The sequence below is a fragment of the Dermacentor albipictus genome, chromosome 2, assembly GCF_038994185.2.
Source record: "Dermacentor albipictus isolate Rhodes 1998 colony chromosome 2, USDA_Dalb.pri_finalv2, whole genome shotgun sequence".
Taxonomy (NCBI): Eukaryota; Metazoa; Arthropoda; class Arachnida; order Ixodida; family Ixodidae; genus Dermacentor; species Dermacentor albipictus.
Window position 1 is genome coordinate 105,478,950 of NC_091822.1, and position 19,100 is coordinate 105,498,049.

Genomic DNA, 19,100 nt, shown 5'->3' on the forward strand with positions numbered 1-19,100 from the left:
ATATGAACAAGGTCATACTGTATTAAGGTTGGGAAACGTAAGACATTTTATTTTGATAAGTAATAAAGCTTTTCTCAAAGTGCCACCTGGTGTTGTTGACATTAACACGGCATCGTGACATATAGCAATAAAGCTAGGTATGATGCCATTGCTCACGAAAAGAAAAACCAGGAGTGCTGCACACGTCTTCTAGTTGTGCTTGCACGCAGCATCTGGAGCGATGATGTAAAAGCCAATGTATTATGACGTCATGATGCATCCACATCCTGTGTACCCAAACAAACTGGTTCGTAGAAACAAGTACAGTCAACTCTCGTTACAACAGACCCTGATAATCTGACAAAAATGTCTGTTTTATCCGAAGTCTGTAATATTCGAAACACCTCACTTCCGAAACTTTCGTCGCAATGTCTAGCAACTTTACTGCAAAGAGTGAGTGGGAAATGTCCAAAGTAAAAAACAAGAAAAGTCACAGTTTCGCCCGAAAGGCAAAGCATCGATTGCAATAGCAAATTAAGCAAGATAAGCGTGGCAGCAGCAGTGAGCAAATTGACCTTCATGCTGCCTCTGGCTTCAATGTGAACTAAACATCGAAAGCATAGTGCATACGAATCTATCGGCACGAGTGCACTTTGTCGACATCGCGGATCATTTTCAAGATACGGCAGCCACTGGAGTAGAACCCCCTCTCTCTCGCCTCCCCCACTCATACCCCGTAGCTCGAGTACGAAAGAAGACTGCATGTTTCTGCACCGCCTTCCTCCTTGGCATGCGCGATATTGAGCCGCAATCATCAGCTGAGCCTCGCAAGCCAGTTGTCATCCCACGTCGACACGGCAAAAGTATGCTTTATACGCCCGATTTTGAAAAAAATTGCTGCTAATTTGTTCCGCTGTAGCCGATAGTCCGTTGTAGTGCTGTCTGTTAAAAGCAAACTTCGATGCATTAATAAAATAGGTAGAACAAATTAAGGCTGAAATATGGTCCACCAAATCCAAAATCTGTTGGACGCGGGTCCATTGTAATGAGCATAAACTGTACTCTAGTAAGTTATTTAAGGTACTAGTGACATTTTCCAGTGCTTGTTCTAGAACTTGGGGCACTCTGAACTTCATTTAACGCAAAAGAAATCAGTCAAAAACATTATCTTGGTACTCTTCAACCCTTTCAGGGTTAATGCCGTAAATATACATGGCACCGCAAACAACTCCCAAATAGTCGGTGCCATATATTAAGCCACTGCCTCTATGCTTGAAAAACGCGCAAATCATTAACACTATTTGTTCCCCAGCAAGTGCTGCCACCCTGTGTTGGTACAATGCATTTTTCTTTTTCTCCGTAGTTTCTTGGTTTTCATTCTACGACGTTTCAGTGAGTGCTCGCGCATCCAAGCGTATGAGGGCATGCAGCAGTCAGTTTTGGTTTCATCTCGCAAACTGTTTCCATTCATTCCACTCCTAAAGGCAGCAGACGAGCGGACTGGCTGCAGCACATCGTACTGCCACTATCAGATCGGCTCCTGGATTTGCGCGTTTGCAGCCGTCACTTTACACCAGAAGATCACTAACGCAATATCGTTTCTCGAGTCCGGTATTAGGGCAAACGCAAGCACAAGGGGACAGGGCCTATCTGTTTGATCGTGCCGTTTAATGGGATGAGCAGAAGCGCAAATGTGAAAGGCATGCACGATGCAGCCACTTGATGGCACAGAGCTCAACAATATACAGTAGCAGTAACGAAATGTATTCTTTGCTTGCTGGTGTAAATTTTTCGCAGGAATGTAATCATCAACACATTGTTTTTGTAAATGTCTAAAATGTTTTACACTTGGTTAGAGCAATATTAGCGCTTTGTTTGGCTGGTTAAGCTCTGTGCCAACAAGTGGCTGGACCGTGCAGACTGATCAGGCCGTTCACGTACATCTACGCTATAGTTTCTTCATCAGCTTGAGTTTATGCCTCCAGCCATCTGTCGAAATACCCAGCTCGCCTGTGGTTACCAGAATACCAGACATGTTTGGCGCTGCGACAGAATGCTCGCAATGCACGCTGCTTCGATAGCTCTCGCTTGGGGTCGACTGCCAAGCAGCTGGCGGAGAGTTTGGAGAGGCTTCGCGCGCGCGCTCCTAGAGAAACGGAAGTCGATGACACGATGTGCTATCATGACGCAGAGCCAGTGAAGGCGGAGTTTAGCCCTGGTCACTCGGCGAATGAGTTGAGAAGAAAATGCATGACTATGGAGGAGGGTAACTTGTAATCGTACGTAGCTCTCTTAATATGAGACGCTTCATACAAATTGTGGTGTGAATGATAAACTTTAGCTGTACCCTATGCGTCTACAAAATTTGTCCGATCCGTTTCAGGGGCTCTTTAACATACCCTACCCGTAAAAGACTGCATTCATTACCATGTTCTTGTTTTGCTTTACAAAATTATGCTCAAAATAATTTTATGCCCTTCTGTAAAAATTGCTTATCTGAATATTGCCACTACGAGCAATCACCCTGAAAATGCTAGTTGTGCCAAATGCTCACACTAATTACGCTTCATTTTTCCTTTTCATATGCAGTATCACAGCTTTGGAATAAATTACAGAGATCTAACATCACAACAGTCATTTATCAGTTACAAAACAAACCTTCGCTCTTTCATGCTTGCATCACTCAAGCAATGAAAATGCAGTAGATTTGTACTATCACAAACATTTTTTTTCTTTGGATTCACACGCTCTCACGTTTACATAAAAGCATATACCTAACATAGGGACCCCCTTTACAACTCCCACGAGAGTTACAGGGTCCCGCCTTTATATAACACATAATGTGTAATCCTTCATTTAATAAAGAATTTATATTTATGTTTGTTATATTGAAGTTCAACCGCATAATCAAGCAGTATGTGTTAGGTGATTTGGTGCAAGTTTTACATTAGCTTAGAGCAGCAGACAAATGCAAAGACAACACAGTGTGCTTTGTTTTCCTTGTAATGCTCTACGTTACGCCGAAGCTAACATGAAGAACCCGCACCAACTCGCTCAAGAATGTGCATATGCAGGCAGTGCACCGGTATTTGTGCGGCGACAACCGGCGCAGCTCCGTGGCTCGCTATGCTGCCACATGCAGTGGTCATCACTCCCTTGAACACTGTAGAGAGACCACGTGGGCAAGTCGGACGTTACCAACATGCGAGTTCCAGCACAGCTGCAGCTCACCTCAAAGGTAACTGTGCCTGATCGCTGTGGCTGTTGGCGGTGGCGTGCACCGAGATGATCTCCAGCTGACCACTGTGGAATGACGCCAGGTACATGGAACCCACCGAGGACAGGCCCAGGAACCGAGGGTTGCTGACCAGCACAATGCGATGTAACCCGCTGGAACAGAAGTGGGCCATCACAAGTCAGCCAAAACACTGGACCGCCAACAGCCAAAGAAAACTTAACGAGCAAGTGCGTATGCACGCGAGTACAGAAGTAGAGAAAATTGATTGGTTTAAGCAGATAAACCATTCTTCCAGGACTACATTAATTTTATGGTGCGAGGTTGATTACTATAGCAAAAAATATATGTATTTTCTTTTTAGATTTTCACGTCAAAACCAGTGCCCCGGTATGTCAGAGTGACACCACGGACTTGAAGGTAAATATTTTCTCATATCTGGGTCACTGTGCCACAGTAGAAGTTCTCGAAGCTTGCCAAGTTCAGCCTTTGATTCCTTTAGAATAATACATTTCATTCTTACTGATATACGATTAACTAAGCCTGAGCAGACAGCATCAAAATTCATGACTCTGTGGCAACACACATCTTTCTGTACATAGTACTATATACAGAAAACACCCACAGAGTTGTACTAGGTAAATATCCACATGGACTATGACAGATAGTGTAATAGAATACTAAGGATTATTTCAACCTCTCATAGTTCCCTAAATATACACCTACATCTGAGTACAATGCGACAAAGCAAGGAAGCAACCAAAAATTAAGCTATTCAATGGACATCATTGCATCCTTTAGCAGATGTTAGTGACAGTTACATGGACAGTTCTAAATCCAGTCTTCCATTGTCCTGACCTGCATCACTAGATGGCTTTATTTGCCAGAAGCATCAAATAAGTCTCCTTGTGTTTAAATTACGTTGTTTAGTACTATGCAATAAATTATGCATGCCACTAAAGCTCTGCTGTACAAAAACACACTGCTTCAAGAAACGACATACTTGGAATAGAAACTGATCAAAAAGTACCTTTCTTTGGCACCCCTGGCTTTGATCTCCAGGATTTCTATTGAGTTGAGATGCTGGATGAACAGGTGCGGTGACTTGTATGCTGTAAAACACAAGAAAGTAAGCATACAGACCGTCAAGGCTTGCACAGGTGAGAAGCCTGCTTAGGCATGTGAAGTGCAAGTCACAGCTAAATGCTCTAAGTTGAAACAATTATATAATTAACTCTGCTGCAATGAAAGCTATGTTCCTAGCATCAAAACTTGAGCATCGACAGAATGCTTATGGAGTAGCACCAACAAAGAAGTGTTTTCCTAAACAATTGCAAAATGTTTACAGATAAACTTAATAGAAAAGGCTCGAACAAAACTGAGGTCATGCCTGCAATGAGATAATATACAATGAGGTATGAAAGGCACACATTGTGTTCACCATATGATATGCGCAATGCAAAGTATTGCCTCATTGTCTTATTCAGTTCCAGTTTCAGTTTCAGTTTATTATTCGTTCATAACAATTGGTTACAAGAAATGGTATACAGACAAGGGCCCCAAGGTCAGACTGCACCGGGACCCTTGGTTTAGAAGTCATATAAAAAATAAAGCTTAATACAGAGCAGAGAAACAAAATATGAAATAAGCTAAATATAACCAAGAAACTGAGTGATGACACACATAAAAGACAAAAGGAAGAGGAAAGTTGCACAATCAATGGTTTTTACACAGCTTCTAATTACCAAAATAATGTTATAGGAAATTAATCAGACAGCAAATAATTCTTGAGTTCGTATTTGAAAGAATACAAGGTAGATGACAACTTATTGGAATATGGAAGACTATTCTAAACTTTAAGCGTGCAAAAAGAAGAAGCCATCTTTTCGTAATTAGTATAACATAAAGGCAACAGGAAATTCAATGTATATCGGCTAGTGTAACTTACCAAAGGCGAGAGGAAGCCTGGACCACTTCAGGTCATCACGTGTGCGCCTGCCATCAGCATTTACAAACACTCCCAGTTCTGCAAAAACAATGTTGAAAAAGAAATGTGGCAATGTGCAAAAACAAGCGCGTGAAGTGCATACGTACTCCTGATTCGGGGCCGTTACATTAACGAAACAACTTTAAAAGTCGTTTTTATGACAACCGTGAAGCTTGCCAGTTTTGGTGACTTTAATAGGCCACCACCTAAGAAGCATAATGTTCTATGCTGCAGCATCTGCAATGTAGCTGAGAGGTAACACCTTCCAACTGGCAACCTGTGGATCTCAAGTTTGAATGCTTATGAGGCACTGCATATTTCTTTTTTCCATAAACTTCTTGCAAAGCATAATGGGATTCCAGCAATGGTCAGCAGCACACAACATCGAAGAAAGTAGGGGAGTGAACACATAACAGCTATCACTGTAAAACCGACTCACCATGGAAGCAAAGCAGGTACTCGGGGTTGTACTCAGGCGGAGCCACCTGCAGCACTGACACTGGAAAGCTGCGCAGCTGCGTTGCGCTGTACGTCAAGAAAGACAACGAGTGATCCGTGGGGTCCAGGAAGTCTGCGTGTGATAAGCAGATCGCGTGAAGTGTGAAGGGGCACAGTAAAAACACTCGCCGCAGACGCATCGAAAGGGCATCATGCTGTGCACAAATACTGCAGTGTAGCAAATACAGTCGTTGACAGATAATTTGTACTCAACGGGGACCGCCATGACGCCAGAATAATCGGGAGCCCGAAATACCAGATTTGCCAAAAAACAAATGACTTTATTCCATAAGTGGCCAAAAAAAGAGCATCGCAAGCGAAATGCAAAGGTTGTGGGATCGTTACCCACCTGTGGCGAGTTGTTTTTGCATCCACTTTCGTTTTCATTAATTTATCGTTCCTTTATTTCATTTATTAAGCACAAGTAATTTCCCCTATGTTGTCCTTGGTGTCAGTCTTTGTTGGCTTCTTATGATGTGACTAATAAATATTAGGCCCCTCGTTTAACCCCCTTTCTTCTCAACTAATGTCTGTCCCATTCTCGGATCGTCATTTTCGGAGACAATCTTAAATTTTGCAGGACTATAGCGCAAGACATAGCAGTGTTTAGGAGCGAGGGCATTCTCGGTACAGTGCCAAGCATGCCATCTCGTTACTGAGTGGAAATGCTGTCACCCACTGTCGTATCTTATGCTAGCCTACGAAATATCGCAAAAGCGTCGTTATCTTTCAAAAGTGATCATTCATTAGCATGGATGTGTTGCTGCAAGCACACATGCTTGCTCTTGGCCCTAGACATTCCACGATCGTGATTTTCTAGCAACGCCCTTTATGCTATTTCTTTTCAAGCTTTCTGTGCTTTGTCAGTGGTCAGAGCGAGGCTCTGATCAGTTGGCTATGTATGAACAGCGGGTGATAGGGGTGGCATAGAACCAAGTGGAAGGCGTCACTACAAAATTGCAGCCTGTGTCACGACCACTGTCGCTACAGATAGGTAAAGCACAATGAACGCGTGCACAAAATTCTCATCGGCGACTGCTAGATCAACTAGGCTTCGCTGGTTATAGTTTCACGGAGTGCCGGCGATGTCCCAAAACGAAAATATTGCTATTTCTGTTCGACTTGATGACTCTATTAGCGCATGGTTGTGCAAGTGAAGTGTGAATTACCGTTGAGTGAATTGTTGCACAACATGCTGTAAAGTGCCTGAAATTTCTATCGTCCTTACACATTAAGTCTATCGGGCTAATGGCGGTGCTGCAGGGCTGTCTGAATAATGAAGCACGTTCGAATTAACGGTGTTCCAATAATCAGTCGTTGACTGCTTTCTATAATGACATGCAACATGCAGTTAGAAGTCATGAGATACTGTCGCTATTTTTAATTCACATTCTCTATGGCTTTAGAAAAATAACTCATCTGGCACGCCAGTATGATGTAGTTCTGCCTTACAATGAAGCTACAAATGTATCAGTTCATCCTAATTTCATTACAACTATTACCACATTTTAAAGCTGCAAAAGAACCCTTTAGGCTGGATCTAGGTTTGACCTCTGCACTAGACCTGCACCAACTCATTTCTTCAACAGTTGCGACTCGCTCACGTGGCATCCAGCCTTTGATGTGCGAAGTTAAACAATCCAGTGCAGTGAATGACAAGACTAGGATGGAGTTGAATATAAACAATCAGTGTGCTGGTTTCAGCTGTCAACCCCGGTTTCTGCGACAGAGCCCCTTAGACTGCTCTGATTGATGCTTTAATTTAGTATATTTAGTTCACAGCTCCTTGGCCAAAGAGTTGCAGGCAAGAACTAGAGACTCGAGAAACACTCACCCTCAAATGAAAAGTCTTTGGCATCAATCTCGTAGAATGTGTCACAACCAACCAGGATGGTGTATGGTGTGAATAATATGCAGCTGCAAGGCTCACTGGTCCTTTTCTCCTGCAAGACAAAAATGCATGCAACAGGCCACCTGCACACTGAAGTTTTCTTGATACAGTTGAAACCACTTATAATGATATCGATTTTAACAACGGGGTTAAACCTCGATACAATGAAGTTGGTAAAACTGGCACTTTGCTTCGTTATATCGAAATTTCGTTGTATACAAATTCAACCTTTTATGAAAATAAGCACGCTCACTGACAGGTTTTTGAACACAGAAGGAGCCGCAGAATTGTTGAAATTATTGGGCAAAATTGAATGAGGAAAGAATAAATTTTGTTGAATTCAAGAGTCAGCAATGAAAGATATGGTATGTCAACGATATCTTCACATCAGCAGTACAGGTTAAGTGAAGCTAGCCACGCTTTCCTGTCTACTCAGCTCTTTGGGGCTGATAGTGTCACCCGCAGTGGGACGACGCCATCATAAAAAGCACTAGCGGCGGGCAGCAAATGCTTCGTCTGCCTCTCGCTTCAATGTGTCTCTGAAACTTGAGGGAACGTAACCTCCAGTGCTAAATATAAGGGAAGACGGCACACAGAACGCCACGGCACCTCGGCATGCCCACTCTTTGCAAACACGGCAGATTACCTCTAAGACGCGGAGAACGCGGCCTGCATGCATGCTCACTTACGCTGACAGCCATGTGCGACCACGGCCACACTAGAAAAGGAGACGTGCGCCGACCTGCGTCCCACTTCTTCACGTCCCCCATTCTCGGGCACACTTTTGCTCATGGCAGATTACCTCTAGAACAGAATGCGCGGCTGAGTGCATAACCCGGTCGCGCACCCTGCTTTCGAGGTAATCTGCCATGTGTGCAAGGAGTGGGCATGGTGAGACTGCATGGCACCATGTAAGCTGTCATATCATGCGTTTAGTATTGGAGGTTGCGTAATCTCGAGTTTTGGTGACTGGTTGGAGGGAGAGGCAGACAAAGCATTCGCTCTCAGCTGCTGACGCTTTTGCTGATAGCATGGCTGGCTTCGCTTAATTCGCATCGCTGATGTGGTGATATTGTTGACGTATGTGGCATGAAACCAAATCATTTGTCACCGACTCCCTAATCTATCAAAACGTATTGCTTTCTCATACAAATTTGCTTTTTTCGATTGCGCGATAATTCGTAAAATCCTGCAGCCCCTTTCACTGTAAGAAAAATTTATCGGTGACCATACTTATTTGCATAAAAGGTCAAATTTTAACAGAACGAAACAAATTGTAAATTTTGCTGACTTCGTTATGTAGAGGTTTAACTGTATTATCATATTATAGTCATCATACCACCTTTGTCTTTCCATCGATGCCGTTGCCGTTTCTTCACCATTCCATCATAATCATTAAGGTGGCGGCGTACAGTATTCGTTGTGCCACCATGTTTGTGGGTGACCTTGGCAAGTGAATGCCATAGCAAAGTAAGACAATACCGGAGTATATCGCACAAGCCGAAGCAACGGAAGTCTCTGAATGACCACTGCAGATGATAAATAAAGATGAGTTTTGAAATATGGTGTGTCGCTACATATTGCTAAAATGCTAATTGCATTACCATCGACAGTCATCGTGAGATGAGTTCTATCGCATTTTTCTTGCCCAATATTTACAAGCATTAACCTTTGCTGCAAATTTTCTGATATCCAATTCGATATTCAGCTATGTTTCTTTACTTTACTCGATATTTAATTCAAAATCTACTATAAGGTATTCACACACCCCTAGACACGTAAGATGTCTTAACTGTGTGCAATATGTTCCTAGCTGCTAAAAGAAGAAAAGAAAAAACTTATCTCTTGCATTGCACCTAATTCGTTAGCTTCACTGTAGCTTTTTTTCACGCAAGCACTTTTTCCACACACCTTTCGGCAGGTGTAGTTGGCGTGCGAGGCATTCCAGACGTGCACATAGATGGCCCGGCCAGTCGCCATGCACAGAGTGGTGCCGTCCTGTGATGTGGCAAACAAATGGCACTCCTTCACGTCCTCCACCAAGCGCCACTCTGGCGGATCGGCTGCAACGTCTCGGCCTGCGAGTGTCTCCACCCACGGCTGCATCGCTGTCCAGTTAGTGAGCATCAGCTTGCGCTCTTGACCTGCAAGGTGATGTCGTGAATTACGAGACAACAATTAAAAAATAAGTTTCGGGGTTTTACGTGCCAGAACCACAATCCTATTATGAGGCACACTGTAGCAGGGGACTCCAGACCAAAACTTACCTCCTGGAGTTCTTCAACATGCATTTAAATCTAAACATACAAGTGTTTTACCATTTCGTCACCATCGAATCGTAGTCGACACGGTCAGAATAAAACCGGCCACCATAAGCGACTAAGCTACCGCAATGGGCAAGACAACAACTGAAACACTCGGCGCACAAAGATGAAGTCACTCTTGCGCGGGCGGGCAGCGGTTCAGGATTTGTTCCACGGGCGGTTTCGGCTTCTTGCGCTTGCAAAACTGATGGCTATATCGTTACTAATCGCTCAAAGGGCAACTGCCTCTTTCTCGCTCGTTTAGTGCTCACAGCAGTGCGTGTAGGAAGGATGCCACCGTGCATGTGTTTCCGTTTCTTTTTTTTTTTTTGGCACTCGCGAAAATGTATCTGGTTGGCGATAAGATGAAGATTAGCAAAAATCTGTCACACCTTGTGCTTTTTTGACAGGCACACAACCACACAGTTTTCTTTAGTGCGCGCACCTATGCACTTCGATTACACTATGGATGTACATATTTAATATTAGTGTAAGAGCAGGAAAATTTGGTTTTTGCGAAACATTCTCATGTGCGCACATTCAAGGCCTTGAACTATGTGTATAAAAATGCATCAAATTTTTAATTATAAGTTTATTTCCTTTTTTATTGTTGTTATTCATGAATGAAGGGTACATATATACCAAGGCAAAATATCTTTTTCTCACTTTACGGTCACCCTAGAAAAATTGCGGTAAATTTTTTTCGAAATAAGTCCCAAAGAAGAATTGGAATCCGCAATAAAAAAAATCGACCCTGGGTGGTCGCATATGGCGAAAAAAATCGACCCTCAAAGGGTTAAGAACCAGCATTAGTGCCTGAGCACGAACTCCAAGATGAAGAGACATCTGAAGAGCAGCGAAGATTTTGGAGGCCATGTTCTTGGACCTGTGTCATATTTGCTAACTACCAGGTGCCCACCATTACTGTCTTGGTAATAATAATTACTGTCATGGTAATAATAAAAAAAAAATTACCCAATTACCAGACCTGCATCTTCGAAGATTGCTTCGACAGTATATTGGACAATTAATCTACAGCAAATTTAGCTAAAGAGCTCTTTTTTTTTTTTTTGCACTTGGCTTTTAATGGCCTGAAGACTTTCCAAGCTTGCTTACCACATATTGCAAGGACCACGCCCAGCTGCGTGCACACGGCAACTTGAAAGACAGCAGGAACAGCTGCAACTTGACGCCGCACAGTCCTGGCTACCAGGTCGACGACATAAAGGCCTTCCATGGCGCCCAGAAGAAGGTACTGCAAAGAACAGCACCGCATGTTGAAGCATCAAATACCATTTCTTGCAGCACTGGTCCCAAGCACTGCTGCACGAAATACTATTCAGCCTAGGCAAATGCATGGATATGTTCTGCCAAGGCGAATTCGTACACAGACATAATTTATGGAAGAAAGAAAAACATCCAGAAAGACGGCAACAAATGAAGTTTGTAAAAGACGAAGACTGAGGAAGTTGCTAAGGATTCATCATATGAATCAGGAGCAGAAGACACAGACACAAGGGGAATGAAAAGGACTGCACAAATGTCAGTGTTTGCATTGTCATTTTCATTCCTCTTCCATCTTTTCCTTCAATGCCTGATCTTTCAAACAGAGGGGAAAAAAAAGGCCACCCAACAAATATATGCTGTTCAAAGCACATATCCTTTAATGCTGTGCTTCAACTCTCAACTGGCAGCAAAATTGAGTGCAGTAAGGGTTTAGAACTCCACAAGTGTGGCATTGAAAGTATAGGAAATTAATAAAGGGAAAATCAGACATCCACCCAAGTGCTAAGTGCTACAAAGGAGGAACCCGTATCGGTTTCCTTTGTGCCACTTAGCTACGTTTGGGTGGATGTCTCATTTCCCCTTTATTAATTACTTCTCTCCACCTTGCGGGTATCCGCAGAACTATCACGTCAAAGTATAGGCAACAGTTACGACAGTTATAGCATAGCAACTAGTGCAAGCAAAGCAGCGCAGAACTGCATGCGTGACAAATGTACATCCACTTCTCTTCTGCTCACCTCGTAGGACAGCTCATGGACACAGTTGACATCTAGGACTTGGTCACCTCCAAGCCTCAAGACTGTGTCACCAGCATTACATTTCTGGAACAGGAATGATAAAACAAAAACATTGTGGTGTCTCCAAACCATATCTCCAAAAGATGCAGACTATGGTTGCACGTTGGGCTTGTTGGTACACGATACTAAAGGCCTCACGCATAGCACACCCAAGACAAACACCCAACACCCAACACCCAACACACGCGCGTGCACGCACACACACACACACACACACACACACACACACACACACACACACGCACACACACAAAGACATCACAGAGTGACAAACAAAACCACTATGTGTGTATCTGTGACTGATCAGTTGTCCCGTCTCAGATTCACTACGCCCGAGGCCAATAGATACCATTTAAACCATCTCCAGCAGTGGCCAACATGCACATAGTATGTTCCAGCCTTCCTGTGCCTTTCATTTGCCATTCTGGGTGGCATTTTATCATAGCTAGCATCTTGAAACTGAAAAAGCACACAAAGACGAGAAATGAAGAGAGTGGACAGGACAAAGCGCTTACTCACAATTGAAAAATTTTGTTCAAAGGAAACAAATATATGCTCACAAAAACAGAGTAGGACGGCTGAGCATGCGTTACAAGGCTCTCAGGTTAAATCGTTTGAGAGGCAATGTTAAAAGTAAAAAAGTTATGTAGCAAGATCGAGGGGTGGCTGATGCAGTTATCTCCTCTTTTTCTTTATGTGGTTAGTGCTTTTGAAGATAATCTGAGTATCTTCGAAGACAAGGTAACAGCCGCAGTCCCTACAGTGGGCGGCTAAGTAGGTTGTTCCTGATGAATTGTATGCCATCAGGTGCTCTCTTAGCCTCACGTTGATGCAACGCCCAGACTGGCCTATGTAAACTTTACCGCACTTAAATGGGATCATATGTACTATGCCCATCGCACAATCTACAAATTTTTTGGTGTGTTTAATATTACACTGCGATGGCTTCCTGCCAATATGCGCACAAATTGTTTGAAGTTTGTTTTTCGCTGAAAAAATAACCTCAACCTTATACCAAGTGCCTATATGTTTTAATTTGTGTGATGTTCAATGTAGGTAAGAAACAACAGCAATTTTATTATTTTTATGACGATCTTCCCAGGTGATCTGTTTTCTTTCGTTTTTATTTCTTTCAAAGTGTTAGTGCACACTGATTTAATGACAGACTGAGGATAGCCTGCTTGTTCAAGCTTGTCAATCTGGTTGAGAAAGCTCGTTTCCGTCATGTGTTGACATGATTGTTTCAATGCGGAACCTATGCTTGTCTTTATTATTCCTCTTTCTACAATTTTTGAATGGTCTGACCTGTAGTTAATGATAGGTTTAATAGACCTGGGTCGGTAGTACCAGCAGACATGAAGTGGTCGAAAGATTAGTCTTAGATTAAGAAACTGTAGTTGGTTATCTCGGGGTAATTGAAAAGAAAAATTTAATTTCATACAGTTTTCCTTGAAAACCTTTAAAATGTTTACAACATCCTGGGTTGGATTAGCGGAATTAAGACCAGAAAATCGCCTACATATCTGAACACCTTAGTTGCTAGTCCTGAAAAATGAGGCTGTAGCTCTCTATCGAGTTTGATCAAGAAAATTTCACTTAAAATTGGAGCAAATGGCGATCCTATGCGAATCCCTGAATGCTGAACGTAAAGTTCTCCCTCTCCCCAAGACACAAACATAGAATTTAGGTAAAAGCTCAGCAACTCGAGAACGCTTGCAACCAAGGTTCCACTTTTTAGGCTAAAAGAATTCAAGCTTCTTGATACAATTTCTTTCATTTTTTACTTTTAATGTTGCCTTTCAAATGATTTAACCTGAGAGTGTTGTAATGCATGCTCAGCCGTCCAACTCCATTTTACAGTTTCAAGATGCAAGTAAACCAACCAGCCCAGTTATCCATTCTGTTACAGTATAGCACAGCTCCTACTCTGCCTGACACCAGCTTCCCTGTGATACCAAGCACTTACAACATAAATGCAAGACCATTAAGTTGAGGTGACAGTACACATAATTAATGAGACAATAGAGAGTTTTGGTATAGTGGTAAGTGGCTGCACACAAAAAAATAGCGGGGACAGACTGCAAATGCAGAAAATGCTCCAGCAACTTTGCACGTTGTGTGCCTTCGCTACTTTTAAAATTTAGCAAGGGACGCTAACAGTCGCAAAGACTGCTTAGCGTGGAAAACATGCAGCACCTTTAAGGCGACAGCCATTCCCTTAGGGTCTATCAAGCCCTCATCCTACTTCGTTCGGTCTATTCATTCCCAACAGATGCTTTTATTTGCTTTAGATTTGTGTCATAATGCTTCAACAGCAACTTATTAGTGATAACTGGCCACTGCTTCCGAGATCCATTCTTGATTTTTCGGCGCTTCAGGCTGTATTAGCTGGACACGACTTCCAAGATTTGGTGACGCACATTGCAAGATATGCGGGCTGCCAGATGTCAGAGGCTATAGATTGTTCTCTTGTGTGAGAGAGAGTGCCAAAAACCTCAATTTTATGACCATCATCACTATGCAGAAAAGCTAATTGCTATGCAAATAATACAAATATGCAGCATTGGATTTGGCTGACATTTGGTATGCATTAGATTACCTTGCATTTCATGGACATCTATATATAGGTGATGTCGCAAATGTTTGCGTTTGAATTATCATTCTGGTTTCCACAATTCTAAGAAGGCTAGTTTGTGCTTTACTTTGCAGCGTACGATAGCGTTAACATTACGTCGCTCACTAATGCAAGCATGTTGCACTACACTAAAACTCTCTAATATCAAGGGACTTTTGTGTTCACCTTTAAAAAAACACCAAGGAGAAATACTAAATCAGTTTGGACTGAGGAAGTACATGCACAATTCATAAAATTAAGAATTAACTAGAAGAGAAAATGAAGATCAAATTTCCAATTTTTTTTAATGTCATGCCAAAACCCCAGTGCCAGTACGTCAGCTTGACGTCACAGATTTAATGTTTTGTCATTTTCGAGTCACTGTGGTACAGCAAAAAGTTTTCAAAACTTTCCAAGTACAGTCTTTGGGTTTTCTTAGAACATAATACATTCTTTCTTTACCGACAAAAAAGCTAACAAGGCTTCAGCAGGCACCATTAAAATCCATGGCGTCATGGTGAGCTGGTACAGGAAATTCAAAGTGGCTGCATCATCCACCTTTTACCTTTGCTTCTTTTCTGGCTCAATCGAGCTTTCTCTTGCAGTAAGAGCAGGTTTTTTGGCATTGTAGGAGGGTAATTTGCTAGTACAGGTTCTAGCTTATTCTTCTCCTTAGCGACTCCCTTGGGGGTGTCTACTGTATATTTCCCTGGCTACTGATTCCTTCAACAGATAAACTGATGGTACAGGAAGTCCGACGAGAAGATACGCAGAGGATTTAGCCAAAGACACAGCACAGTGGATTACGAGGAAAGACGTAGTGTGAAGATCCAAGTAATTCTAACTGCCTGCTTACTGATGTGCAGCTACATCTATGCCCGTGAGTGTTTCTGGATTGTTCTGATGCAGCCCACAGCGGCTGGGAATCCAACCCATTGCTTCACTCCCATAAGCGTAATGCGAGGATGTGACAGCCACTGAACGAACTACTGTGGAATGTTCGGTTTCCTTCAATATCTCTACTTATTCTATCCTCCCAACGCTTGCATAGATAACAGTTTGCCATCTCATACTTACCGAAGGGTCAATGTTGTGTCCGGCAGACATTTCGAGGGCAGACACCCACATCTGTTTTTCAGCAAACGTTGGCACCATGATGTACAGGCACCTGCAAAGAAAATGTACTGATCAATATTTAAAAGTGTATATTAAATGCAAGTCATGGAGCAGTGAGGGGAAGGGGTAAAACAAAATGTCTATTGGTCTTGTAAAATTTACAATGCACTCACAATGACAACTGTAGACCATGCAGCCACTGTTATACTTGAAATGCTAGTGGCTAGCATTAGCCACGATAATGATGATGATAATTTATTGGCATCCCCTCTGAAACGGGGCGGTGAGAAATAGTCACCTGGTCTGCTTGAGTTACTCAGGTATGCTATACATGCTTTTCATTCTAGCATTTTTGTACACACCTGCTTAATCTTTTTGCTTTTCTAGATATTTCTCCAAACCCTTTGAGTGTGTGACATTTTGCCCTCTCACATGTGACATAAACATGGGTGTGCCGCACGCGCCCTCGCTACATGAAGGCAACTTGATGATGTCGGTCGACCTGCTATGCTCGAATTTTCGGAATGCAAGTCGGCAAATTTGTGAAACAGCATACATGGAATATTTAGGGACCTTATTCCCTATGAAAACAAGTGGAGTCACCGTCATCACCACGTTTATTGTGGCTCGCTTGCAGTGTCGTCTGCTATAGTCATCGGCGTGTGCATGTGCGTGTATGGTGTTGGTTTCTCGTCATTGCTGTTCTGTTGTCGCGGCCTATTTATAATGATTTGTCCGCCCTTTTTCAATGGTGAACTGCAGCATTTGGCCTTCAGCTACACTGTGTCTGCATTGTAATACTGCGTTTGTCTGTCTGGCGCGTGCTGCGTGCTCGGCCGCCCATTTTGTTGGCTGCAGACACTCTAATTTTGTTGCTGCCTAGCGCGTTGAGCCTATCGCAAAAGACGTTTGATGCCATTCTCAAGAAACTAGGCGGTCGCTGCAATGCGTTAATGCAGAACATTGCTTTAGCGGTATTGCAGCAAAAGGCGTTCTGGAACTTCTCATGGACGGTGTGGGGATGCGTGACTCTCACGCCTCCCCTGAGATCTAGTTTTCCCGCATAGCTCGTCTCCTGCAGGGCGGCTTCGCCCGCCGCGTGGCCTGGCGCCCGCGGCGGTCGGAGTGGTTGAAGCGCAGTGCGAGAGATGGCGCAAGTGTTGCGCTGCTAACGCCGCCGACAGGCGAGGTTACTTGGGCGCCGAAAGGAAGACGCATGCTCTCTTGGGTTCGAGACAGCAAGCAGCACGAACGTGCCGTGCTGCGCGTGCGCCGACCCATGCTTCGGCGAGACCGTCTCGCGTGGCCGCCTTGGAACGCGCCACCGTTGGCGTGACCGTACACGCGAACGACCAGGCGTTGGGATCCAGCATGGGGTAAACATATTCGCTTGTTATCAGGTCGCGGTGAGTCGGACTTCCAGATTTGTCGCGCGCCCATCGGCATGTTTTGCGGATAGCAACTCGGCTAGCAGGCATTGATCTATGAAAGGTGCAATAAATGCCCTTGTGATTGTTTGCACTACTGTGTTGTCGTTCCTTTGTCCCAAGAGCACGGGAGGACGACCCCACAACGGGCAGACGAAATTAGTGGGCAAAACAAAGTTACGTACTCTTGTGCTGCAGTGTTGATCTTTGCAGGATAGTTTTAATTAAACTTGATTACTTCCACCGCGACACAGCTCGCCCCTGCATGTTAGTCGGTTCAGCATACCCCTTTCTTTCTTTGCTCTTGCAATGGGTATAGCGAGCAAATTTCTGCAGGCAAGGTTCAGTAGTGCTAGTGTGTAACAAAAACGGGCGACAATCTGTGCTTAGATAGCCATTTTCAATATATTTTGTTCTCTAAGAGCGTTATACATACTTAAACCTCAAACAAGAAAATTCAGAAGTTTGGTTTGCTGGCACTTGACTGAACAAGTAGCTGGAGCACAAAACACACAAGCAAAAGACAAACAAAGGTGCAGTAACATGTTCGCAAGTTTTCCTGCATTTTCTTTCTTTCTTTATAGCATTTTTATTCTTATGCTGATAAGCGATGTTTTCTAAGTGGTTTACAACAGTCTGAAAGTGCTTTGAACAGAAATAATGTTATGTTAACTTGAACAAACATAAAATTTTTGCATTAGAGAGAGTTCATGAGATTTATTTGCAAGAAGATAGCAAAGCATGCTTGACGATTGTGAAACACGATAGAGAGTGGTGCAACTAATGTTTCAGATAAACTGCTTATCAGTGAAATATGAGACTTTTATAGTGAGAAAAAGTTAATTATGAGTGAAATGTAAAATTTGTATTCGACCACATGCCACTTAGTAAATGAGAAATTTTGCGAATGATCCCTGCAATCATGCTTCATTTACAAAGCCACGTAGACTCATTTACTCGCTCAGCGCAATGCTTCATGACCGAGTCATGAGCCCATGTCTCTGCCCGAGAGAGCTGTGGTTATAAATTTTTTTAAATTAAAGATTAAATTCTGGGATATTACATGCCTAGACAACCATACGATTTTAGGCATGCCGTTGTGGGAGACACCGAAATCATTTTGACTACCTGGGCACCGAAATATAAGTATGCACTAACCGTTTTTGCATTCCATCCCCATTGAAATGTGGCTGCCGTGACAGCGGTCGAATCGGCAACCTAGCACTTAACAATGCTGGGCACTGGGCCAATACATTGGGTGGCTATATGGAATCTAGCCTGAATATACAGTTTGTTGTCGTCCTAATGCTGGCATTTATAAAACTACCGTATTCACTCGAATATAGGTCGACCCCTAATATTGTGTTCCCTGTGAAATAATAAAAAAAAAGATTATTCGAATATAGGTCGATCCATTAGAATCGGCGTGTTTGTGCCTTCTGGATGATCAGAGCACAAACGAGCACACTTCTATATTTTTGGTGCTCGCTGCTGGCAAAAAAAAAAAAAGGCATGTGTATCGATAAAACAGCAGCAGCATACTTCCGCTTGTGCCGCTTATAGTTCGCGTTGAAGTGAGAAACAGCTGCTGCTGTGCTTTCTCACTGCAGCGTTTTGACAGAGTCTCCGCGGTCATCAAGTGAGATGTTTGCTTGTGCGCATGTGACACCATGCATGCTAATTTAGTTAGTACTGTACTGTACGGGTGCGTATTACAATAGAGTAAACACGGTATCTGTGTTTTGCACGACCGTGGCATCGACATATAGTATTCACATGCATGGCAGGATATTCTGGCTTGCGGCCTTGGCCCTCGCTGCACCGGCGGCGGCTCTGTTCCACATTGAAACTCGATTAGCTCGGTACTTTTGCTAGCTTTGATCACGAATATAGGTCAATAGCTAATTATGGGTAACATGTCTGGAAGAAAAAGGCCAACTTATATTCGGATAAACATGGTAACACT

General features: G+C 43.2%; 1 protein-coding gene across 6 annotated transcripts in view; it reads right to left on the reverse strand.

Annotated features, from left to right (window-relative positions):
- LOC135919512 (citron Rho-interacting kinase-like) overlaps window positions 1-19,100 on the reverse strand; it is a 134,292-nt gene that overhangs the window by 1,764 nt on the left and 113,428 nt on the right. For all 6 annotated transcript variants that reach the window (XM_065453387.1, XM_065453390.1, XM_065453388.1 and 3 more), the window contains 9 exons: window positions 15,669-15,759; window positions 11,918-12,001; window positions 11,010-11,148; window positions 9,502-9,734; window positions 7,534-7,642; window positions 5,641-5,772; window positions 5,163-5,240; window positions 4,245-4,326; window positions 3,211-3,369 (listed from right to left, as the gene is read on the reverse strand). In XM_065453387.1, the coding sequence (XP_065309459.1) occupies window positions 3,211-3,369; window positions 4,245-4,326; window positions 5,163-5,240; window positions 5,641-5,772; window positions 7,534-7,642; window positions 9,502-9,734; window positions 11,010-11,148; window positions 11,918-12,001; window positions 15,669-15,759 (1,107 nt within the window). The remainder of the gene's footprint in view (window positions 1-3,210; window positions 3,370-4,244; window positions 4,327-5,162; window positions 5,241-5,640; window positions 5,773-7,533; window positions 7,643-9,501; window positions 9,735-11,009; window positions 11,149-11,917; window positions 12,002-15,668; window positions 15,760-19,100) is intronic.